Source organism: Helicoverpa armigera, chromosome 31 (genome assembly GCF_030705265.1).
Source record: "Helicoverpa armigera isolate CAAS_96S chromosome 31, ASM3070526v1, whole genome shotgun sequence".
Taxonomy (NCBI): domain Eukaryota; kingdom Metazoa; phylum Arthropoda; class Insecta; order Lepidoptera; family Noctuidae; genus Helicoverpa; species Helicoverpa armigera.
In genome coordinates, this window is record NC_087150.1 from 3,549,888 (window position 1) to 3,576,381 (window position 26,494).

General features: G+C 39.2%; 3 protein-coding genes across 4 annotated transcripts in view; 2 read left to right on the forward strand and 1 right to left on the reverse strand.

The window, feature by feature from the left end:
• Window positions 1–7,424, reverse strand: part of LOC110383286 (uncharacterized) — an 85,253-nt gene extending 77,829 nt beyond the window's left edge. Inside the window, exons 1-3 of the mRNA XM_064043206.1 lie at window positions 7,277–7,424; window positions 6,880–7,095; window positions 6,495–6,599 (exon numbers count right to left, since the gene is read on the reverse strand). Of these exons, the coding sequence (XP_063899276.1) occupies window positions 6,495–6,599; window positions 6,880–7,095; window positions 7,277–7,331 (376 nt within the window). The 5' untranslated portion in view covers window positions 7,332–7,424. The remainder of the gene's footprint in view (window positions 1–6,494; window positions 6,600–6,879; window positions 7,096–7,276) is intronic.
• The window catches only part of LOC110383583 (gelsolin), a 253,645-nt gene continuing 233,237 nt past the window's right edge, over window positions 6,087–26,494 (forward strand). The window contains exon 1 of the mRNA XM_064043215.1: window positions 6,087–6,097. The gene's annotated coding sequence lies outside the window, so the exon portion shown is untranslated. The remainder of the gene's footprint in view (window positions 6,098–26,494) is intronic.
• On the forward strand, window positions 9,735–26,089 carry LOC110383534 (zinc finger protein 729). 2 transcript variants are annotated; one of them, XM_064043197.1, is made up of 15 exons: window positions 9,737–9,965; window positions 13,715–13,883; window positions 15,252–15,281; window positions 16,019–16,111; window positions 16,571–16,711; window positions 17,543–18,081; window positions 18,835–19,048; window positions 19,453–19,583; window positions 20,037–20,111; window positions 20,299–20,437; window positions 22,136–22,248; window positions 22,968–23,103; window positions 23,656–23,787; window positions 25,092–25,292; window positions 25,756–26,089. In XM_064043197.1, the coding sequence occupies exons 1-15, from the start codon at window positions 9,883–9,885 to the stop codon at window positions 25,915–25,917; spliced, it is 2,358 nt and encodes a 785-aa protein (XP_063899267.1). In that variant the 5' UTR covers window positions 9,737–9,882; the 3' UTR covers window positions 25,918–26,089. The 2 variants fall into 2 exon arrangements, with proteins under 2 accessions (XP_063899268.1, XP_063899267.1); XM_064043198.1 differs by lacking the exons at window positions 25,092–25,292; window positions 25,756–26,089 and adding an exon at window positions 24,687–24,986 and having other exon boundaries at window positions 9,735–9,965.

Genomic DNA, 26,494 nt, shown 5'->3' on the forward strand with positions numbered 1-26,494 from the left:
TCGTTACGGGTAGTCAGAAGCCACTAAGTCTGACACTAGTCTAACCCGATACCCCTTGTATCGGGTTGCCCGGGTAACTGGGTTAGGAGGTCAGATAGACAGTCACTTCTTGTAAAGCACCGGTACTCAGCTGAATCCGGTTAGACTGGAAGCCGACCCTTGAGAAAAAGGCTCGGAGGATGATGACAGTGTGCAAGCAAATGTATTAATTACCTTCAATGAACAGTGTGGGTACTGCTAATTTACTTAATCTGTTCTTTGGGTAGTGGAAGACCGGTGCAAAATGTCTTCGGCATACTCTTCTGTTGTTATAAATGAAGATTTCATCAAACTTTTTGATGGTATCTCCAACAGTTTGAACCCATTTCTTGAAGCGTTCGCTTTCAATATATGGGTTTGGAAATTTATGCAGCACGCCTGGAATATTGTTGTGAATGAGCTTAATTCATGTAAAATAACAAACAACAAAATAATATATGTAATGTAAGCAAAAGCACTGGTACTCAGCTGCATCCGGTTAGACTGGAAGCCGATCCCAACATAGTTGAGAAAGAGCTCGGAGGATGATGATGATGAAAATAATATATGTAATATGATGTACACTAACCGTCTTCAGTAGTGATCGTACAGCCAGGCACACAACAAGACACGAAAGACATTGTAACTGTTAAGTTGAACAACAGAAGAGTCAATTTCTCACACTTATCACTAACTACGAGTCCTGTCTCAAACCAAACAAGAGTCAATTTCTCCCACAGAGTCCTATCTCACAAAACAAGAGCACTTCACTCGTCACGCGCAAACAGAGGAGCATCAGCTCAACTCGAAGTCGAAAACCAGGCCAAAAATTGTTTCAAACCAACAATCTCACCTGAAACTCGAAAACAAATGAATAAATTAACTCATTTTACAGGTGACATCTAACGTCATTTATGGTAATTTTTTTTTTTTTTATTCTTGGCCATAGATACATTGTCTTTCAGCCGTTATGGTCATTTACCTACTTGGTTTAACCATAGGACAAAAAGACGCGAGGGTTTTCTAAAATGGCGTCCACGAGGTGGCAGCACCGAGGCGTCAGGTCCAAGTACCCGTCAAAGTGCTTATCTTTACTATGAACCGTGAACGATTTTAGTGATTTTTATTGTATAATTAAAGCACTGCATTAGTGTTTTACAATTACAGTTGAGTAGATAAAAAAATACTAAATCATATTGTGTAAACAAATTCAAAATTTTAAACGCAAAATTGCGTTATCTGCCTTTCAACGAGCTTTTCCTTAGTACCAGTGACTTTTGCACCCCTCTTTCTAAGCTCAATTTTTAATTCGGAAAACTTATTCCGACCGTAGTCCATAATAAAATCAATAACACTTCCAATATAACAGAATTTCAATAAACAATCAGTTCGGACCATACAATTCCATACTATTTGACAGCTGTTTGGACCAGACGCATACGTGGCGCCACCCTGTGGCAGAAAAATTAGAGAAAACCCTCATTCGTTGTTTTATTTTTTCTATCTACTGCATTAGACTAGACTAGTGTAATACTATGTAGCAACATAAATATTTATCTACATTATATTATTATTTTTGATTAAATCATATCACTTTTATAAAGTGGTAACCCAACGGGTAAAACGAGTAAATAGTTTCCACTAAGAGGGATAGATGGCGTTAGTTTCCGTACAAAAGTTTCAAGTAACCTGCAATGTTCTAAGAGAACATAGCGTGTACTTGGTCACAGATTACTTTATTTATTGTATAAGTTTATAGGTTGAACGGATTTTGAAGGAAAGCCACTAGTGGTGCCATCTGTTACCACAAACCAACAACTTCTATGACATGTAGATCTTAACATGTGTGATAACAAAATATATTCCAGATGCCACTTAAATTTGAAATGCACCTTGAGGGCTTAGAGCCCTGCGTCACTAAGACGTCATGGCGACGTCGCCAGCAGCGCAGGTCTGGCTACTTTTGGCATCCAAAGGTCGCCAATTCGAGTGGCCATGGCGTCTCGGCAGTGAGGCAGGGCTCTTAAAAATACATAATTAATTAGGGTTATAATGGCAAAATTGTCAAGCTGCATATGCTTGCCATATTAAGTCAAAACAATGCTAACATTAATGAATCTAGGTCTTTGTTGAAAGATCCGGGTGAACTAACCTTTTGATGTAGATGGTAAGTTTTCAACTGCCCTGAATGGTCTGCTATCAGTGTACATACATTTTGATATAGACAGTGGATCTGCAACAGTAGAGGTATTAAGACTAATTAAGACAAAGACCCAACCAAACCATGGTAACAAAGAACAAAAAAGGTGAAGGAAAACATCTTGAGGAAACTTGGACTGTAAAGTCTGAAAACACCAACCCGCATTGAGCAAGCGTGGTGAAATGCTCAATCCTTCTCCGTGTGAGAGGAGGCCTGTGCCCAGCAAAGAGACGATAAAAAAGGCTGTAACAGTATGTATGTTAAGTACATCTAAATATTTAGCTACGTAGTGCACCCACCTGGTATAAGTAATGTTGGAATGGCTATGTTAGAAATTCTATAGTTAAGGCAACAATATTTCTCTTCGAAATGAGCATGACATACTCGACGAAGTTTATAAATATTTTCATTACTCAGACTCAAAATCTCTCCACCAATTGTATGAACCCATATTCGGAAACGAGCAATGTCCTTTTCGGGGTTAGGAAACCAATGAAGTTTTTGAGAACCTGCAAAAATAAAAAGTACATACAAATTACAAAAGTATGATTCTTTTACCCTTATGCTTTCTATAACCTAGTAATCGGTTAATTTTAGGTGAAAGGAGAATAATGAAATGCCTTCTAGCAATGTTTTGTGTGGAAAAATCAAAACAATATAGAAATTATTGACATATCTTTTTAAGGGTTTTTCACACCAGGATTTTTTCTTTTTATATCTGAAATGATGAGTTTAAGTGAAATAAGAAAATAATAATTGCTAGGTACATTTTCATACAAAGTCATGATTGATGTTTCGTTCGTATTATTTGTATGAGTTACGTAGGTATGATTAAATAGGTAATAAAGTTTATGTAAGGCTAAGTATAAGGATTTTCTTTATAGACTCACGTTCAGTGCTCATTTTCAGGAGAAGCATAGAAAATGAGAAAATTTGTTTCAAATTCAGAATCAAACCTTTGGTTAATATTTCTCCTCTACGCTTAAGTGGACAAGCAGCCTTAAAAGTACTTTTTATTTGTCCGGTATAAATCCTTCTGGTAATATGTACTTACCTAAAGTTTCCGCACACTGAGGTACACAACAACGTTTGCTTGACATCGCAAAGTTACTCTAGAGCACTTTAGAGTCTATGTCTCGAACACCATTACAAACACTCAACGCTAATCGGAGGAGCAGGGCTCGACTCAACGAATTCACGGAAAAACACTAGGTAGATGAAAACACTCGACGTAAACCCAAACAAAAACGACCGGCTGTAATGACAGAACAAATGTCATTACCCGCCATTACTATTTGTTGACACTTGACAGCTTACTTCATTGCTGCAAGTAAGAAGTACAAAATAACTACTATGCCACGAATTCAATTAAAGGTTTGAGGCGGGATTGATATAACTACTTACAATAAAATAAGTCTAGTCATAATGATTTATTTGATGGAAAAATATTTGATTTTAGTAAAATATTACTGCTGTTTTGATTTTGCATAAAAAGTTTAACATAAAGAAACCACTAATTCGTTTTCTTATTTCATTGATGGCAACATTTATTATCGATTTGATGAAATATAATGATGCAAAAATGAAATAGCCACATCGTTTTCAAAAATTGGTATAATTAAGACTATTTTCAATTTGGTCGGTTAGTATCAGCAAGCGCCATCTATTTCTATAAACCAACAACACTTGATGGTATTTCAAAATCCAAATACGTAAAAGTTTATAATTGAAGTCAATGTGGAGAAGCCAAGTAATATAGAGCTATCAGTTCGGGGTCAAAATAACAAGCCAGCTAATACGTTGCACTCAGGAAAATCCGAATCCGTAAACAAGCCAAGTGGGTATAAAAAATATATCAATAATAAACAAACAAAAAAGATAAAAAGTGATTCAAATATAGCTGACAGGTAACGAAATTTTTCCTGATGTTAACATAAAATATTAATTGTGTATTTTTATAACATAATAGAAAAAGTAATATAAATATCTGAATTAATCAACATAATGAATAATGAAATAAGTAAATAATGAAGAAAACTGACGTTCCTCGCACACTACATGGCGCTAGTTTCTTCGACTACTTTTTGAGTTAGGAGATTTTCATCCCCCCCTACCCCTGATTGTCACTGACCAAATGACAGTCATAGATGATACACTATTAAATTAGCTATAGATAGGCCACTCAGGTTTTCGTTTTGCAAAACTGAGTTCCCAAGTTGATAGTTGGTCGACTACATCATACAAAGTCGTGGGCAAAAACTAGTCTAGTGTTATATATAAATAAAATAAATTACCTCGGGCAACGGTGGTGTCTGCACTATCAGATGTTTTTTTTGACAAATAGGTTGCAGAATTTGCTGATGTGGATGCTGAAATCAAAATTATATATTCACTACTAATATCATGTTATAACTATAAAGCCTTAACGAGTCTGCTGTGGCCATTTTTTAAACAATTGTGTGACAATTGAAAACAGACCAATTGGTCCGTTTTAACAGATGGACAGTTCAAATGTTACCACTACCAGAATACAGAACTCCTATCAGAGAGAGCAAGTTGGCTGTCAACTACCATGCTAACCCAATGTCGGCTTGATCAATAATCATGCTAGAGTGCCTAACTAAGTATATCTTAGACAACAATGACTGTGTTTCGGATGGCACGTTAAACGGTAGGTCCCGGTTGTCATTGAACATCCTTGGCAGTCGTTACGGGTAGTCAGAAGCCAGTAAGTCTGACACAAGTCTAACCACGGGGTATTGGGTTGACCGGGTAACTGGGTTGAGGAGGTCAGATAGGGCAGTCGCTCCTTGTAAAGCACTGGTACCCAGCTATGTCTGGTTAGACTGGAAGCCGACCCCAACATAGTTGGGAAAGGCTTGGAGGATGATGAGTGCCTGACTAATGGTGTTAGCAGATTGACTTGTTATTGTCATTAATATTCTTATAGTGTATTATTAGAACCAGTCAGTCCTAGTGGTGTATTTGTTTATACATAAGATATGAATATAGAAGGTATTTACCAATATTCAATGTTGGAACAGCATTCTTGGTAAGACGTCCACTGGCCGTTCGGTAACACTCTTCAAAATGATAATCACATATACGTATGTTGTTGAATATGTAACTATCGCCCCTTTGTCGATCTGTCTCGCTTAGAACCATTTTCCACTGATCATATTTTTCCATATGCGGGTATACATTTGGTGGAAAGTGATGAACTCTTCCTGAATGACAATATCACCATGTAAAACAGTGTGTAAAAAAGTAAAGGAAAATAGTTCTAAAAGGATGTAAATAATTATGTGAAACATACCTTTTGGAATACATCCAAAATAACACTTGAATGCAGACTTTCTCGGCATTTTGAAAATTTCGTCGAATCCAAATGAAACGGCTATATCAAGGTCCAGTTTATACAAGGCGTAGGGTCTATCGTTTACGTATCCAATCACAGACTCCAAGAAATAAGCAGGGTCAAAAAACAGATCACAAGAACACCTCGAAACAGCGAACAAAACATAGAAAATTGTTTTCAAAACACAACTGACAACGTAATTTTTCTGTCCCGTCAACGTCATTCATCATTTACGTTTCTTTTCACTTACGTATGAACCTCTTGAAAATAAGTAAAACTCTCCCACTTCTTTAAGCTGTGCCCTATAGCGTCCATATTGTCACTAATCTAAATGTACCACCTGTTATAACATATGGAATGCTAATAAAGAAATGAGTATTGAACTTTCAAGTGTTAAAAAGTAAAAGTATAGCCAAAGTTTATGTACCTAAATCTTTAGATGGCAGTCAGTGAATATTTTGATACAAGCAAAGTATGGAAGTTTCACCCCCCTGTGACAGTATAGATAATACATATAATACGTCCTCCCCGCTAGTTGGCGCCAGCGTCTACGCGAAAGCATGTTATATATGGTTATAGCTCGGCGTCTATGGCGTCATCTACGTACCCATAGGTATATTGGTGACCATACTTAACATTTGTTATTTTTTAAAACAAAATATTTAACCGACTTTCAAGCCATGTATTCACTGAGAAACAATTGTTTATAAACACTGTTTCAGAACAATATATACGTGTTTCTGAAACAATATATACGTGTTTCTTAAACAATATATAACTTTTGTTTCTGTGGACGATGTGGACGGCAGAATTCCCGAAACATTGTTGCTGTAAACATCTACGTGATGTTTCAGAAACTGTGTATCTGAAACATTGTTTCCCAGTGAATACGTGGCTTTATTATGATTTGTAACATACCTTCCACAAATGTTTGCTTCATGTTTCTGTTCGTGTCGTCAGACGTTATAACAGAAGCAGTTGGCTCAACAGACACTTCTGCAGCTTCAGACGAGCTGGTGGTACCTAAAAAGCAGCAACTTCTTAGACAACTATGCACAATATTTTAGAAAAAAAAAAATCATTAAAATGTTATTCTATTAAAAAAAAAACTGTTTTATGTAATTGCACTTCATTTATGATTCAACTGGCACTAATAATGAAAATATAAGTGACACAAAATAAAATTATAAACATGACATTGAGGCTGCATGCTCAGTGGGAAGGTTAGTGCAAAACTTCATACATTTCATAGACATCTGCCACAAAGATCAAGCTATATTCGGACTATAATTTATTTGTTTACCTGATAATAACCCTGTAATATACAAGGTTGGCACTGCATTTCTGGTCAAGCACTTGCTTGGAGATATGTAGTAATCTTCAAAATGTTTATTACATAATCTTAATTGGTTATAAATGTATGCATCTCCTTTTATTTTGATGTTATCGTCCAACACTTTTTTCCAGGCATCAAACCTTTCCCTATCACGGTCAGGCTTAGGAAAGTGATGCAATGGACCTGAAATTTGATATAATGAATAAATTACAGGTTGTGCAATTTATGTATGTGTATGTATGTGCGGGAAAAATTTTATGATAGGTAATGTAAAATTATTGTTAGACCAAGTTGAAGAATTAAACTTTGGAAGGGATCTTTCATAAAATAGGATCATATATTATATCGTCAATTGTCATCTTACCTCCTTCACATCCAAAATAGCAATGAGTGCGAGGATTTTTCGGTAATTTCGCCATCGTAATCTAAAAACGTAGCCTTTGATCACAATAAACATACACGGCGAAGTCAATAAAACGATGGGGTCCAGCGAAGTAGGTAAGTGTATTCGGCGGTATCCGTTTACGAAAAGCCAAGTAACTGTGTGAAAGAAGCGCTCTTGGGGTCCAGGAAACACGCGATGGTCAATTAAAAAGAGAAATTACACGGAAAACTGACGGCACACACAACCACAACGAACGTTCGTGAAAAGTTTTGAAAATATTTACACGTACCATGACCTTTTGCCGATAACGAATCGCGAAAAATGTAAAATTATTTTTAAGTTTCTATTATTAATTCGAATTTGATCAATTATTAAAAGAACAGCATTTATAGAAAGAGGTCATCTAAGGCGACATCTAGTAGACGTCGACGGCGACGTCCTCCCCGCTAGATGGCACCACTTTCCATGCATTTTCTTTTCTCGACCTCTAAAGTACTGTACATCCCCATGGTCCTGTCATTCATCATTTATGTTTCTTTTCACGTACATATGAACCACTTGAAAAGTAGTAAAACTCTCCTACTTCTTTAAGCTGTGCCCTATAGCGTCCATATTGTCACTAATCTAAATGTACCACCTGTTATAACATATGGAATACTAATAAATAAATGAGTATTGAACTTTCAAGTCTATAAATAAAATATTTGTAGATAAGAAAAACAATTATCATAAATAAAAAATTTAACTCACTTTGCTACATAAATAATATAGATAGATATATCACTTGAGATTAAAGAAAAATTGTGTTTAAAATCTTAATAACATGTCATGAAATGTTTATGAAAATATATGTATACGTACATAAATTATTTTGATGAGTTATTTTGGCATTTCAAGCTTGTTTGATAAATAATGGAGCCGGAAAGGCCATTTAGTACTTAACAGCTAAGTACATAAACATACAAATTTTTAACATGTATATAATCATCGGCAAGGATATTGAGCACTCACTCAGTAATTTATTGGTTTATTGCCTTAAGTGTACAATGCGCAAAGCGATCCCCACTCTTCCGCCGAGAGCTCAATATCCGTGCAGATAACTATACATAAAATTTTACCACAGTTGTTTTGTAACCATGCTAAACAAAAAAGTAAACCAGAAATAAGTAAAAATACATACCCAAATTCAATGTAGGTATTGCATTTCTGGTCAACATTTTACTCGGTGATTTATAATATTGTTCAAAATGTCTGTGGCATATGCGAACAGAATTATATATGTAGTTATTTCCTCTCTCTTGGGTTGCGATGCTAAGTACAGATTTCCACTGATTAAACCTATCCGTGTAAGGATATTCCCATTTCGGGAATCGGTGTAGCGGTCCTTTAAATAAAATTTTAATAAAATGTAGGTATTTTATTTTGTGCAGAATTTACAGAAAGTTGAAATGAATCATAAATTTCTTGAATGAAACATACTAAATTAGAACTTACCATCGATAATACATCCAAAATAACATTTTAATGCAGATGATTTCGGCATTTTCAAAATACAAATTTGTAAAACTTTTAAAATCGAAGTCAATGGGAAGAAGTCAAGTTATAAGTTCGGGGTCCAAATAACAAGCCAGGTAATACGTTGCACTCAGGAAAATCCGAATCCGTAAACAAGCTTAGTCGGTATAAAAAATATATCACAAAAACAATGTAAACGCAAAACGAACAAAACCAAAGATATAGTTACCGGCACGGATATTGGGCTCTCGGCGGAAGAGTGGGGATCGCTTTGAGCACTGTACATATAATAAGGCAATAAACCAATAAATCGCTTCTGCGCAGGTGAAGGTCAGGGCTCAATATCCTTGCCGATAACTAAAACAATTACAAGTGATACTAATATGGCAGTATGTGTTGGTATGTAATACACATTGTAGTCTTTGAATATGACTCACGGGTGACAGATTTTTCCGGATGTTGCCGCAGTGAAAATGACGATTGAAAAATCAACATTTTTAAAATTAACATAAAATATTAATTATGTATTTTTATAACATAATAGAAAAAGTAGGTAATATAAATATCTGAATAATTATACTTCAAAAACTTTGCTTTGAGCATAAACCTAGCATATGAAGAAAAATTACGTTCCTCGCAGACTAGATGGCGCTAGTTTCTTCGACTACTTTTCGAGTTTCGATTTTGTAGGAGAGTTTCATCCATAGATGTAATATACTAAACAAGATTGCGCACTCTCAAAATATATATTTACGAAAATTAACTCTATTCCAATGGAATTAGGTACTAAATTGGTTGCATAATACACAGAGGCAAATCCGAGCCGAGAGAGAGAGCCGGCCTCCGTACTAACTGTTTCACTCGGCTCGTTTTTTGGGTAAAGTGCGCAGTCCTGTTTACTATATTATGTCTATGTATGGAAGTTTCACCCCCCTATGACAGTGACAAATTGTCAGAATACATAGAATGTATTAATTGTTGAGAAAATAATTATTATAAAAATTTCGTTGCTAAAAACTGTTTTGTGGTGTAGAAATTGATAATTTACTTAATACATTGAAAGATAAAACATGAAGTGTTGCGTGCCGGACTGTGGGTACATCGGTAGAGTCAGAAGTTTCGATACAAACCGTCAAAAGAACACTTTACATTCGTAAGTAATTTTATCCTTTTACTTCTTAAATCAATAGTCTAAAAAAGACTAGAAAACACGATTGTACAAATGCGCTTAAAAATGGTCAAAGTTCTGGGACTTCTAATAAGTTGAAACAGCCACGATACGATATGATGTTCCATCATGAAGTTCCAGTTCATATCTTCCGGCTTCATCATCAGATCAGTTCGACAGTGTTGTATTGTCATCAGAACTACATACAGCTGTCAATTTTTATGACGCTATTATTTTTGGAAGATGGTTAAATTAGTTACCTTAGATTCCATTACATAGTTATGTACAGTTTGACCTAATGAAAGTGTGTTAAAAATTATTCCTGTCTGAATCGTAATATCTTTGCCCAACTAATTTGGGGTTGCCTCATTGGTCTAGTAGTCGAAAGTGCGGCTGCTGTGCTCGAGGTCTTGGGTTTGATTCCCAAGTCGAACTGAAATCGCTTTGTGGGTTTTCTTAAACTTTCACAAAGCAGCCTGTAGTCTGGGAATTTGTGATTGATTCACTCGTGCATCGGAGAGCAAGTAAATGTCGGTCCTGCGCCTGATCTCTCTGGTAGTGTCGGATTGCCGTCCCATCGGGCTACGATAGTGAAGGAATAGTGCACTATAATACGTCCTGCACAGCTGGCTGATCTCCTTAAAATGAGAACAGCCGCCTTTGGAGTTGGATTCAAGTCTAAAGATGCAGGTTTTTTCATGGAGCAACTACTTATCTGGCCTCTCAATTTTTTTAATAATTTCTGTCATATTTGAGTGTATTCTTAACAAACATGCAGACACACCAAATCTTTCTTATTCATAAGATTAGTGTAAATATGTTTTAGGGTACCTATCTTATATTTTTCTTGGTGATTTCTAATTTTCTTTTAATTAAATGCATTCAATGCTTGAGTTCATTAAGGTATGTAGGGTGAGTGCTAGCTAGCATGTGGTGGCTGCATATTGTATAATGCAATACATATTGCATCATCATCAGCCTATCGCAGTCCACTGCTGGACATAGGCCTCTCCAAGTGCACGCCACTGAGATCGATTTTCGGCTTCTCGCATCCAGCTCCTGCCAGCCGTCTTGCGCAAGTCATCACTCCACCGTGCCTGAGGACGTCCTACACTACGTTTGCCGAGGCGCGGTCTCCACTCTAGAACTCGTTTACCCCAACGGTTATCGGTTCTTCGGCTTATATGACCAGCCCACTACCACTTCAGCTTGCTGATTCGGTAGGCTATGTCGATGACCTTGGTTCTCTGACGGATTACCTCATTTCTGATGCGATCCCTCAGAGAAACGCCGAGCATAGCTCTTTCCATAGCCCGCTGAGCGACTTTAAACTTGTGGACCAGCCGTACCGTCAGTGTCCACGTTTCGGCTCCGTAAGGCATGACAGGTAGGACGCACTGATTGAAGACTTTTGTCTTTAGGCACTGTGGAATCGACGATGTTAGGACTCGACGTAGCTTCCCAAATGCAGCCCAACCCAACTGAATTCTCCTATTCACCTCGTCCTCAAAGTTGTTTCTACCTAACTGCAATGTCTGCCCGAGGTATACATATTTCCGAACAACTTCGAGAACGGCACCGTGTATCGCAATCGGTTCCGGTAGAACATGTTCATTGAACATGACCTTGGTTTTGTCCAAGTTTATCCGTAGGCCGATGCGTAGAGAAGATTCAGCCAGGTCGTTAAGCATCTGTTGTAGGTCCTGCAGCGTTTCCGCCATGATGACGATATCGTCAGCAAATCTCAAGTGAGAGATGTGTTCGCCATTGATGTTGATGCCGCGTCCTTTCCAGTTCAGCGTCTTGAACATATCCTCCATTGCATTAGTGAACAGTTTCGGGGAAATAACATCCCCTTGTCTCACTCCTCGATGCAACGGTATGGGCCTTGTTTGCTGATTCTGTACTTGGACGGACATTGTAGCGGCTTCGTAGAGACATCTCATCACTTGGATGTATCGCCAATCTACTTGACAACGCTGCAGGGACTCCAGAACAGACCAGATTTCAACCGAGTCAAAGGCCTTCTCATAGTCCACAAATGCTAGACACAGGGGCTGATTATACTCTTCGGTCTTCTGTATAATCTGCCGCACTGTGTGGATGTGGTCTATGGTGCCGTATCCGCTCCGAAACCCAGCCTGCTCCGGTGGTTGGAATTCGTAGAGTCTTCGCGCAAGTCGGTTCGTGATCACTCTTGAGAACAGCTTATAGACGTTGCTTAGGAGGGAAATGGGTCGATAGTTCTTCAACTGGGTTTTGTCTCCCTTTTTGAAGAACAGGACGACAACACTCCTACTCCACGCCTCTGGAGTTCTCCCTTCAAACAGGACGGCATTAAAAAGCTTCTGGAGCTCCCCCAGTACGGGCTTACCTCCTGCTTTTAAAAGCTCTGTTGTAATGCCATCCTCGCCAGGGGCTTTTCCATTTTTGAGCTGTCTCAGAGCGATCTCGATTTCGCCACTGCTGACTTCTGGCAAGTCTTCGGTGAAATGGCGTGTTAATGTGGCTCTAGAATCCTCATTTCCGGGATCATGCGATGCGTATAACCGGCCATAGAAATTTTCCACTTCCGAAAGGACTGCCGGCACCGAAGAAACGACTTCTCCACTTGTTGTGGTCAGCTTCGTCAAGTGGCTTCTTCCAAGAGATTGTACGAACACCTTTGACCCCCGATTCAGCTCAATTGCTCTTTCAATGGCAAGAGTATTGGAGCACCGGAGGTCGCGTCGTACGTGCTTGTTGATCTCTTGGTTAAGGCATCGTTCACACCAAACGTATTGTCCGCCGCTGACTGTGAGCGCGCGTTACGCAGTTTATTGCTTTTCCATATATATTGAAATTGTCGTTCACACCGAACCGACTATACGCTGTTACGTCGTCTGTTGTAGCTGACTCTCAGTAGCCGATTATTTTACTACGCGACTATGCACGGCGGACGCGGATTGGCTACGCGGACGCAGTTGCCGAATAGCGCCGCTCCGCCGCGTACGCACCGCCGCTCCGCCGCGTCCGCACCGCCGCGCAGTGATGCCAGATTGGTGATAAAACTTACGGACATATAAGCAAATTGACATTAGGAATTTTGTCGTTGCCTTTTTCTAACGCTGTTGTGGAAAGAACTTTCTCGCAAGTTGCGATTGATTGAGGATGTGTACTACGAGCAACTTCAAATACTGAGCTCTTTTATGTGTAGAATAGTCGGCCGCTCAGCGTACGCATCTAGTGTGAACCTACACGAGCGTATTCTTTTGTTCACACATGTAGCGCATCGTACGCTATAGCCTATTGTCGGCTTGGTGAGTACGCGTACTGCAGATTGAGTCGACGTTCACACTGAGGCCGACTGTGAGTATACTCACAGTCAGCGGCGGACAATACGTTTGGTGTGAACAATCCCTTAGAGCCCGCTTAGCTGACGAAGTGACAGGCGGGTTTTCACGTCGTTTCTTCATAAGCCCTAATGTCTCTTCCGAAAGCTTTGATTTCTTGCCCTTACGATATTGCATACAAATGTATAGTTATATAATAAAATGTTGAAAGGTTCTTCCAACCTACAGACAGACATGTGTTGCTGGGGAGTTTGTTGCACCACTTCTTCTTCCCAGCAAAAACACATAGGAAGTGTGGGCTTTTTGGGGGCTGTCTCTTGTCAATTTCAAACATTTGAAAAGTGCTGTCTGTCAGCCAAGTTTGAATAAACGAATTTTGATTCAGATTTTTTCTTTTTCTAGGTTCCCGAAAGACCCAAAGCACCGTGAAGCGTGGTTGGAGGCTCTGGCTATCCCAAATTTTGAGCCAAACAGCAAGTCTTTTATATGTTCACAACATTTCCTGGATAAAGACATACATGTAACTAAAAATGGGCACAAAAGACTCAGAAATGGCGCTGTACCTATTATAGTAAGTTTATTTTTTATTTTTTTTATTGACGTCAAAATCATCAAATGACCCCTCCGCTGTGGGTTAGTAGCTGTGAGGGAGTGTCAGACTCTTATTGACTAAAAACCGTCGTGTTCCGTCGTGGGCCTTTTATGTACCAGGGCCGCGGTAACTCGCGCGAACAATCCCGCAGCCATTATAGTAAGTTTTAAATGGACTTTTTTTGTTTGTTTTACCATTAGTCCAAGTACCCAAGTAAGTAAGGCTGGCAACTACTTTGGACAAAGCTCCCAGTTGACAGCGATGAGGAGGAATTTTTGATAAATTTTAGTTGTAATCTTACAAGAACAAGGATATTTTTAATGTTTACTAGCTTCGATAAAAAGTATCTATCCTATCTACATACCAAATTTCAACCAAAATGGTCCAGCTGTTTTTTCGTGAACACACATTCTCACAAACGTTCACGTTTATAATATAAGTTGGGTAGCAAATATTTGTACTTCTGTAAATAAAATAAGTTGTGGTGGCCTAGTGGGTAAAGAACCAACCTCTCAAGTATGAGGGTGTGGGTTCCATTCCAGGTCAGGCAAGTACCAATGCAACTTTTCTAAGTTTGTATGCACTAACTAAGTATATCTTATGGCCAGTTTCTTCATCAACATAAAAGTCAAAGTAATGGCTAAAGTAAAAGTAACAGTCAAAAACGTTTTTTTAAGGCTAAAGTGACAGCGAGTGAAGCGAATTTGACCATATATACTTTGATTTTTACTTTGGAAACCTGGACTGTATAGTCTGAAATCACCAACCCGCATTGAGCAAGCGTGGTGATTAATGCTCAATCCTTCTCTGAGAATGAGAGGAGGCCGCAGCCCAGCAGTGGGACGATAAAAGGCTGTTACAGTACAGTGCTTCTGTAAATAAAATCATCCTCCGAGTCTTTCCCAACTATGTTGGGGTCGGCTTCCAGTCTAACCGGATGCAGCTGAGTTGGTACTCACAAGAAGCCTTGTGTGGTGCCTTACAAGAAGCGACTGCCTATCTGACCCCCTCAACCCAGTTACCCGGGCAACCCAATACCCCTTGGTTAAACTGATGTCAGACTTACTGGCTTCTGACTACTCGTAACGACTGCCAAGGATGTTCAATGACAGCCGGGACCAACAGTTTAACGTGCCATCCGAAACACAGTCATTGGTGTCTAAGATATACTTAGAAAGTATATACAAACTTAGAAAAGTTGCATTGGTACTTGCCTGACCTGGAATCGAACCCGCGCCCTCATACTCGAGAGGTTGGTTCTTTGCAAACTAGGCCACCACGACTCCTATTCTGTACTTCTTCTGTAAATAAAATAAAAGTTTATTGATAAAGAATATTTTCTTTCAGCATGATTCAGACGCACCGGCTGATTCAAGGGTAAGATAAGCTCTTTCCTATTCCGGTAATATTTACAGCCTTACTACAAAAACTTAAACATGTGTTGAACACTTGTCTAAAAAAATCGGCGAGTCGGACTCGCGCACGAAGTGTTCCGTGCCATTATTTATAAAATGAGCAAAAAAATCGTTTGTTCCAAAATATTTATTTTTGAACCTAGTTTTCAGTATTTTTTGTTATAGCGGCAACAGAAAAATATCATCTGTGAAAATTTCAACTCTCTAACTATCACGGTTCATGAGATACAGCCTGGTGACAGACGGACGGACGGACAGAGGAGCGAAAACAATAGGGTCCCGTTTTACCCTTTGGGTGCGGAACCCTTAAAAAGTGTGGTTGCAAAACGGACCTTATCTCAACGTCATAATCTGAAATTTTTTTAGACAAGTGTTCAACAGACGTTTAAACATTTTTGTGGCACGATGGTTTGTGTTTTGTTAAAATAATAAGTACAATAATAATATGTCGGGACACCTTTTCACACACTGTTGGATAGCCCCATGGTAATTTATTAATTAACTTGTGTTATGGGTGCTAACACAACTGATAAACTACATAAGTTAGATATATTGTGACACCCAGACCACGGCCAACAAGCATGCTCATCACACACATGTCGAGCGTACCGGGAATCGAACCCGGACCTCAGGTCCGGCAGTCCGGCATGGTGACCATTGAGGTCGTCCTCGTTTCTTAGTAATATATATTTTTTTCAGATTTGTAAGCTGTGTTTGACTTTGGACGCTAAAATGTATCAATTAAGCAATCAAAAGCTACATATCATGTATAGAGATATAATGGGTACCCCAGTAAGTATATTTTTAACTAACCATGCAATATCATCATCATCCTCCGAGCCTTTTTCCCAACTATGTTGGGGTCGGCTTCCAGTCTAACCGGATGTAGCAGAGTACCAGTGTGCCACAAGGAGCGACTGCCCTATCTGACCCCCTCAACCCAGTTAACGGGCAACTCAATACCCCTTGGAACTAACCATGCAATATACAACTTTAAAAAAAAAGTACTATAAAAGCATTAGCTTTTTTTTGCCTTTTTATTTGCAAAATTAAACCTTACTACAAATACTAAGTACTCGATTTTCAACGTGTTAAGAATTTGCTCTCCTCTCCGAGTCGGTCTGAGTGAACGGACCCTTATTTATTTATTTTCTAATTTTTGTACAAACACATAATAAATAAAAATGACAGGAAAGAAAGAATTTGCAAAGGTAATGCTTATTTCCTTAAATGTTACATAATAATTTTCAGCCGAACAAAGGTGTGAGCAACAAGCTACCGATGGGTATATGCTATGTTTGCGCTGCGAAGCTACAAGCGGCTTCGGCTTTCAGGTGCAAAGCGCTTATAAGCGACGCTCTGCTCAAAGAGCATTATTTGACCCATGATCATGTAAGTATTTTCATCCAAACTAATATTATAAATGCGAAAGTAACTCTGTCTGTCTGTCTGTCTGTCTGTCTGTATGTCTGTCTTTTCTTCACGCCTAAACTACTGAACCGATTTGTGTGAAATTTGGTACAGACATAGTTTGAAACTTGAGAAAGGACATAGGATAGTTTTTATTACAAAAAAATAAAAATAAAATTATTCCGGACCTATAGCGCCATCTATTGGTCAAATCAAAAATCTGCTGGTAGTCACTATTCCACGCGAACGAAGTTGCGGGCAAAAGCTAGTATCTATATAATTATATATTTCATCAAATCACTCTTTCACTCTATGGTTCGCTGTAAGAGAACCCAACACTGGGTTAAGCTCGCCGTTGTGCATAATCTTTCTGTTATCTGTGTGTCAAAATGTGTTTATGTGTGCAATAAAAAATAAGGTCTATACTACCTAATATAATGGCGTCCACGGTCGATTTCGACCACGGCGGTTGTTCTCATATAAGGAGATCAGTCAGCTGCGCAGGACATATAATAGTTTGTGCACATTTGCTTGGACTGCGGTGCACTCACTATTCCTTCACTCTCATAGCGCGATGGGACGACAATCCGACACCACCGGAGAGAGATCAGGCGCAGAACTGACATTAACGTGCTCTCCGATGCACGGGTGTATCAATCACCATTTTCGTTCAGTGACAGAATTTTTCAAACCGGTTCTCTAGTTTCGGAGCCTTTTGCAAACAACAAAAAAATGTTTCCTCTTTATTATATTATTATATATTTTCGGGTCTTTTTGGGGGTCCGATGTTATAATTAATCCTAAAAATTTCAGCTAACCGTATCAGATGTCCGGACTCTATACAAGAAGCATCCCGACTTAAAATCGCAATTATCAAGCAAGGAAGTTTTCAAATTTAATAGTACCAATATTGTCGACTTAATACCACAACCATTTGTCAAAACTGAGAATAACAGCACACAAGTAGAAATAGAAATAAGTAATTTAGATCAAAATAATGTTAAAGATGAATCTAATATGAATTTAAGTGTCAAAAGTGAAATTAATCTTCTATCTCTAAATGATGAATCAATAACGTTTGATGGTGACAATTTTGATGGTCCATCAAAAATTGACTTTTTTGATAATATCGTGTTCGTCAAAAGTCAAAATGAGAGTGAGAGTCAGATTATTGATGAAAAAAGTGAGTTTTCGAAATCTGTTGAATCTGATTTTGATTTTGAAAATGATAGACAAATGAATGATGGGAATACGGCTAATGTTGTGGTTGATGTCACTTCTGCTATTAAGAAGAAGAAGAAGGTTGGAAGTAAAGTTAAGAAGACTGAAGATGATGAACCTGTGAAAAGGGGGTAAGTTTATTGTTAAGTTGAAAGCATCTTCTGATAACGAGAAGGTTTTATCCCTACTAATATTATAAATGCGAAAGTAACTCTGTCTGTCTGTTACGCTTTCACGTTTAAACCACTAAACTGATTTAAAAAAAAATCGGTACAGAGATAGAGTTGACCTTGAGAAAGAACATAGGATAGTTTCTATCCCGGATTTTTGAAGAGTTCTCTTGGAAACGCGATATAACCGAACTCTACGCGGGCGAAGCCGCGGGCGGAAGCTAGTACTTTATATGTGATGCGGAGGAAAGAATGTCATATTGTGAGGAAGGTGATGAGTATGAACGTGGACGGATATAGTGGAAGAGGAAGACCAAAGAAACGATGGATGGATTACGTGAAAGTCGATATGATAGGACGTTTTTGAGACGTTGAGTATGCATCTTGGGTTTTTTGTATATCAATGGACACACCCGATATATGTTTCGTTTGCAATGCTGCTGGTGTAACATCATCCTCCGAGCCTTTTTCCCAACCATGTCGGGGTCGGCTTCCAGTCTAACCGGATTCAGCTGTGTACCAGTGCTTTACAAGAAGCGACTGCCTATCTGACCTCAACCCAGTTACCCGGGCAACCCGATACCCCTTGGTTAGACTGGTGTCAGACTTTACTGGCTTCTGACTACCCGTAACTACTGCCAAGGATTTCAATGACCGCCGTTTTATAAATAATGTTGGTGTAACAAATAAATAAAATTATATTAAAAATTTCAGGCGCAAAAGAAAAAAACCTTACGTCCGGCCTTCCAAAGCGATAGACGAAAATGTTTTCTCTGTAACTAATTTAGACCATGAAAAGTTAAAGAAAGAAGTTTTGAATCGACAGTATTCACACAAATATAAGCAGAGTTCTCACAAATGCACCGTTTGTTTCAAATGGTTTCCATCGCAGGATAAATTGGAAAGACACGCCTTCAAACATAGTGAGGTAAGCCTATCATACTTTTTACCGTACCCAAAGGGTAAAACGGGACCCTATTGTTTTCGCTCCTCTGTCCGTCCGTCCGTCCGTCACCAGGCTGTATCTCATGAACCGTGGCACTTAGAGAGCTGAAATTTTCACAAAATATGATGTACATATTTCTGTTGCCGCTATAACAACAAATACTGAAAACTAAAATTCAATAAATATTTTGTGGGGCTCCCATACAACAAACGTGATTTTTTTGCTAATTTTTGCTCGATATCGATAACGGCAACAGGTAGATGCTGGAAATATTCACAGAATATTTATTATAATTATGGAACGTTTAATAAATAATAGTACGGAACCCTATGTGCGCGAGTCCGACTCGCACTTGGCCTGTTTTTTATATAATGTTTTCCTTCCAGCTCAGCGGGCCTCTAGCATGTGAAATATGTTTCGTACGAATAAAATCTCCGAGGCATATGCGAGCACATATGAAGCATCAACATAGCGAAGAATTTACGTGCAAACTATGTCCTCTAGTCACCAGGAACAGGTATGTAATAATGTCCCATCATTATCATCCTCCGAGCCTTTTTCCCAACTATGTTGGGGTCGGCTTCCAGTCTAACCGGATGTAGCTGAGTACCAGTGTGCCACAAGGAGGGACTGCCCTATCTGACCTCCTCAGCCCAGTTACCCGGGCAACCCAATACCACTTGGTTAGACTGGTGTCAGACTTACTGACTACCCGTAACGACTGCCAAGGATGTCCAATGACAGCCGGGACCTACAGTTTAACGTGCCATCTGAAACACAGTCAATGGTGTCTAAGATATACTTACAAAGTACATACAAACTTAGTATGTAAAAGTTGTACTTGCCTGACCTGGGATCGAACCCGCGCTCTCATACTTGAGAGGCTGGTCCTCTACCCACTAGGCCACCACGACTTCTACTTTTGTAAAAAACAAAAAATTTATATTATTAACTTTTGTATTTCTTATAGGAATGTTGCGTTAGGACATATGAAGTACCATGCCGGTGACAAGTACTCCTGCCCGCGGTGTTCCATGGAATTTGAGTGAGTATAACATAATATAATAAATAAATACATTTTATATACAATTTTCTGCCACCATTTTTTTTCACTTTAACAAGACAAATCCCGCCACTAGTCGAAGCATGCACCTTAACTAATCAGAACCTTTACCGTAACGAGAGCCGCGACAGACCGCCATTTTGAATGCTTATTTTTTTAAATTTCACAGGAAACAGACGACGTATCTGAACCATTTGCGATTGAAACATATGTCGGATTGTGTGTGTGAATTCTGTGGTTATACATTTATAAATAAAAAGGGTGTTACCACTCATAAACTACTTAGACACAGATTTGCTAATGATGGTGTGAGTATTTTTGAACCTTCTTAAATCTATATTATTTGTGTTTTAGAATATGTTATTATTTTAATGTTATTTTTTTTTCTTTTTAAGTTTTCTCTTTAATTGTTTCCTATTTAACCCGTGTTCACATTTCAAATGTTTAATTTAATATTGTTTAACTTTCTTTGATTTTAACTTTGAAGATGATGTATGCATGATGTGTTCTCCTATAACTGAAGGAGCACAAATCTTTAAATAACTTTTTCAAATTATGCATGTAATGTGTATCCTTTGTTGGAGTTCCTTTTGAATAAAATATAAAATATTTATAATCCATTTTAAAAGCTGTTGATTTGCATCCGTGCTATATTCAAGGACGTATTTATGCTAATGATTATCGACCCAAATCCACGATAAACTTGGTACGTATTTTTTTTAATCAGAAATCGGTCAGTGTCACCTAGCCGTATTTAAACTCGGCGCGTGTGTTACTGGCCTTAAAACTGCACTGTAGTCTCACACAAAGCATACGCAACGATTATTCATAAATTTCATTCATAAAATTAGGTTAATTCTGAAATACAATGACAAAAAAAGCAGCGAATATTAGATATTTCCCGTCTACCGTAATTCCAATGGATTATTTACGTATTCTATGTCAACCTCCTTAAATATTGCACAGATGCAAATCAACACCTTCTATAATAATGATCCCTTGGCCGATTCTCGGCTACGGCGGCTGTTCTCATATAAGGAGATCAGTCAGCTGCGCAGGACATAATTAAGGATCAAACAAAAAAAAAAACCTTTAAATATTATATTAGCACAGCGCGACTGCTGTGCAAGGGGCTAGATTCCCGGTACGGGCCAAAATCGTCTTGTAGATTTTAAAAACTTTCACAAAGTAATCCGGAGTCTGGAAGTTGGTGATTGATTCACCCGTGCATCGGAGAGCACGTTACTGTCCTGCTTGTGATCTCTCTCCGGTGGTGTCGGATTGTCGTCCCATCGCGCTATGAGAGTGAAGGAATAGTGAGTGCACCTCATCATCCTCCGAGCCTTTTACCCAACTATGTTAGGGTCGGCTTCCAGTCTAACCGGATTCAGCTGAGTACCAGTGCTTAACAAGAAGTGACTGCCTATCTGACCTCCTCAACCCAGTTACCCGGGCAACCCAATACCCCTAGGTTAGATCGGTGTCAGACTGGCTTCTGACTACCCGTAACGACTGCCAAAGATGTTCGATGACAGCCGGGACCTACAGTTTAACGTGCCATCCGAAACACAGTCATTGGTGTCTAATATATACTTAGAAAGTACAATACAAACAAACTAGTGAGTGCACCTGTGTCCAAGCAAATGTGCCTAAACTATTGGCGATGCAAAGATTCTAACTAGCGCCTCTAGTGTCAAAATTGTGAAGCAGTCTAAGAACGACACTTTGACAGATATCCGTACATTTTGTGTCAAAATACCGCGCGTCAAATTAAAAAGAAAAAAGTGACAGTGACATAAATTGTATAGAAAAGGCTGTCAGTGTCGTTCTTAGACAGCTTCTTAATGTCGCCACTAGAGGCGTGCGCGTAATCTTTGCATCGCCAATAATATGTCCTGCGCAGCTGGCTGATCTCCCTATATGAGAACAGCCGCCGTGGCCGATAATTCATTAAGGAGCCCATTATTCTATATTATTATTTCTAATGTTAAAAATATATTTTTCAGGAAGAATTTAAAGGCCCTTATTGCGAAGTATGTGAGGTGCAATTCTTAAATCAGAAAGCGTATGATAGACATCTTAGATTGTCCTCTAAACACGTTATGAGTGAAAATGATCCGTAAGTTTATACATATTTCTTTTGTTCATCATCATCATCATCATCTCAGCCGGCGGACGTCCACTGCTGAACATAGGCCTCCCCCTTAGATCTCCACAGATACCTGTTGGAGGCGACCTGCATCCAGCGTCGACGGCGACCGACATAAGGTCGTCTGTCCACCTTGTTGGTGGACGTACTACGCTGCGCTTGCTAGTCCTTTAATATTTCTTTCTTTCTTTCAGTATTTCTTTTGTTATTGACACTTATATATTAAGGAGGAAAGATTTTTTGTTTGTGGCTAAAACGGAAATAGTGCCCGTACTACAATTACCAATGATTAAAGAATTTTTAAATCTGTTCAGTAGATTCTTTGGGTAAAAACAAAAAAATATGTTTCCTCTCTATTATATTATTATAATTATCGGCACGAATCTTGAGCTCTGATTTTCTCCTGCGCAGAAGCAATTTATTGGGTCCCTTTTGTGGTATGAAGTGAGGCGCGGGGGCGGGGTAAAGCGGTGATTGGCCCGCAGTGCATCGCGTCATAGCCGTCACTCGGGATTGGTTCTTTGCTAATAAATCACTTCTGCGCAGATGTAGGTCAGAGCTCAAGATTCGTGCCGATAAATGGTATGTATAAAAATCATAGCAGTATTATTTACCTTAAGATAAGTGTTTTTGACTTTGTAACTGTTTCCTTTTCCTATATTTATCTAAAAATATCTATCCTTCCACAGAAATCGTCTCAGCAACGATCCCTCAATAAAGTCTAGAAGGATCGCTGCTCAATACTCGCGAGCGGTCAGAAGGCCTATGATACGGCGCCGCGAGCCCAACGAAGCTCCCGACAACGGACCCATCACTTGTGAACAGGTAATTGTTTTTGCTGTTACAGCCTTTTTGTATCGTCCCACTGCTGGGCTGCGGCCTCCTCTCACACGGAGAAGGATTGAGCATTAATCACCACGCTTGCTCAATGCGGGTTGCTGATTTCAGACTTTATAGTCCAGGTTTCCTCAAGATGTTTTCCTTCACCTTTTTATCAGTCATTGGTGTCCAAGATATAACTATGAAAGTACATACAAACTTAGAAAAGTGGCATTAGTACTTGCCTGAACTGTAATCAAACCCACACCCTCATACTCGAGAGCTTGGTTCTTATCCACTAGGCCACCATGACTTATATAATTAATTTTGGCAAAAATAATAATTATTTTTAGTAATTGTTTTTGGCTTAGTCAATTTTAAACCGACTTCCCAAAAAGGTGGAGGTTCTCAATTCTTCGGGATCTTAATTTTTTTTAATGTACCTATGTTCACCGATTACTCGAAGACGCCTGATCTGTCTGATCGGACCCTTATTTGAATAAACTTTTTTGAGTTTGAGTTTAATGTTTTTGATTCGTGGGACATTATGTGTCGCAGTGCGGGCTAGTAATCCCGGGCTACCGGCTGTACGCGGCGCACTTCCGCCGCCGTCACCCGGGGCTCACCCGCGCGCAGTACGCGCCCGCCGCCACGCCGTACATGTGCGAGCAGTGTGGGAAAATGTTTAACGTGAGTATCCAACTTTCCTTAAATATGTGTATGTATTGTTTATTTGCTTATACTTGTAAATATATATCTATTTAATCATTATTTGTACACCTACTACCCGTAATCTATCTCTTTTCAAATCGACTCCATCAAAAGGTTGTCTGTAAGAGATTGCTCTTGAGCGATAAGACCGCCTGTTGTACTCACACATATTTGTTTGTAATGTCCTTGTCCATGTTTGGTGTACAATAAAGAATATTCTATCTATCTAATTAGTCCATCTTGTAGATTGTAGAAAATTAAGTGATACGTAGTTTTTTTTTAATTGGATCAGAACTTATTAAGATATAGCGTATTAAAGTTGAGTGTGACGTCACAAAGTGCTACAATTTTCACTCCTAATTTTTGAAGCATTGTATCTTTGTCATTTCATGTTTAATTAAAAAAGTAAAAAATACGTATCCGATATTTTTTGATTATCTAAAAAGCGGACTAAATATTATTTCATTATTACCCTATTATATGCCTAGTCTTCCTCCTAGGGTCGGCTTCCAATCTGACTTTTCAACACAGTTACCCGAGCAATTCCGCTTCTTACGACTGCCAAAAATGTTCAAATGACAGCGGAAATTCGGTTCGGCGGACGTTATAATCATCGCCACGAATCTTGAGCGCTGACCTTCACCTGCGCAGAAGTAATTTATTGGGTCCCTTTTGTGGTATGAAGTGAGGCGCGGGGCGGGCCAAAGCGGTGATTGGCCCGCAGTGCATCGCGTCATAGCCGTCACTCGGGATTGGTTGTTTGCTAATAAATCACTTCTGCGCAGATGAAGATCAGAGCTCAAGATTCGTGCCGATAACTATAGAAATGTGACATACATACTTATATTATTAGTCATATGACCAATATTTTTCCACAGAACGCAACAACTCTAGCCGGCCATATGTGGCTTCACACTGGTCACAAACGCTTCCAATGCGATCACTGCCACAAGACTTTCAGTATGAAGTCCAACTTGTATCAGTTTGCCACATGGAGCGACTGCCTATCTGACCTCCTCAACCCAGTTACCCGGCAACCCGATCATCCTCCGAGCCTTTTTCCCAACTATGTTGGGGTCGGCTTCCAGTCTAACCGGATGCAGCTGAGTACCACTGTGCCACAAGGAGCGACTGCCTATCTGACCTCCTCTTCCTCCTCCTGAATAAATAATAATAATTTGTTTGTGTGACCAATCTGTTTTCTGATATGGGTGAACTTGCCTGAAATAAATGACATTTTATTTTATTTATTTATTAGTCATATGACCAATATTTTTCCACAGAACGCAACAACTCTAGCCGGCCACATGTGGCTACACACTGGTCACAAGCGCTTCCAATGCGATCACTGTCACAAAACTTTCAGTATGAAATCCAACTTGGCTGGTCATATGAAGTTACACGAGTCTGTTAGAAAGCTGTTCGAGTGTAATATTTGTGGGAAACAGTTCGCCTTCACTTTTAATCTGACGAGGCATATGTTTGTAAGTATATACTTAAGCTAAAAAAAACTATATATTTTTCTCTTAATGTGGTTGTTAGGAACCACCGCAGTGGCACGAGTGTTCGTCTAAAGAAAACCACATCAAAATCGGTTTATTCATTAACGGTGCCACAGACACTCTTAGGCCCGGTTGTTCGAAGCTCAGTTACGTCAAGGTTAGGGTTAAATTCTAGTTACAGTGAAATTAATAGGGTTCCAATTCAAAAAGCGTTGTTGAAGTACCAGTTAGTTTTACAAACGTTAAAATTTCATAATAAAAACGTCAAATTTACCATGGTCAAAATTGACATCGGTCAAATTTTAACTTTAGCTTTACCGTAATGTACGAATAACCGGGCCTTTGACACAGACACACTCGTCGTCGTCATCATCATCATCATCATTGTTTAAACGATACAAAGTTCGTGGTTTCAGCTAGTAATTAATATTATTTTTGTCCACAGATACACACAGGCTTACGTCCTTTCAAATGCGATGCTTGTGAGAAAGCGTTCCGCACATCAGGCGAGCTCCGCGCTCACGTAGACCACGTGCACCTGAAGAAGCCGCGACCCAAGCGCGTCAGGCGCAGGAACAAGTGTCAACTGCCTAGCGCGGAGTATTAGCTCATATCACATATAGCTTGCAGTCTGAATACTAATGTTATAGACAACTTTCCAGTTTTCACTGCGTCTCGAAGGAACTTCTTGCTGTATCCGGATAAAATATGCCTTTATCGCAGGGTTTCTTAAGCTTTTTGCAGTATCGGACCACTATTCCACGGATCCCTGGCAAAAATCATTTTTAGAAAAAAAAACACTAAAATGACCTGCTGCTGTCCCCTAATACAAATGCTACGGACCCCTAATACACATGCTATGGACCCGTAATACACATGCTACGGACCCCTAATACACATGCTACGGACCCCTAATACACATGCTACGGACCCCTAATACACATGCTAGGGACCCCTAATACACATGCTACGTACCCCTAATACACATGCTACGGACCCCTAATACACATGCTACGGACCCCTAATACACATGCTACGGACCCCTAATACACATGCTACGGACCCCTAATACACATGCTACGGACCCCCAATACACATGCTACGGACCCCAAAAAGGGTATATAGACCCCGCTTAGAGAAACTCTGCTTTAGGGGTACAAATAAAAAACTCCTCTTTATTATAT

Excerpts from the sequence above, each read along its gene's own strand:
- LOC110383534 (XM_064043197.1), top strand. The coding sequence starts at position 9,883 with ATGAAGTGTTGCGTGCCGGACTGTGGGTACATCGGTAGAGTCAGAAGT. Across the intron at positions 20,438-22,135 it reads ACAGATTTGCTAATGATGGT|GAAGAATTTAAAGGCCCTTA; the intron begins GTGAGTATTTTT and ends TATATTTTTCAG. Across the intron at positions 25,293-25,755 it reads ATCTGACGAGGCATATGTTT|ATACACACAGGCTTACGTCC; the intron begins GTAAGTATATAC and ends TTTTGTCCACAG.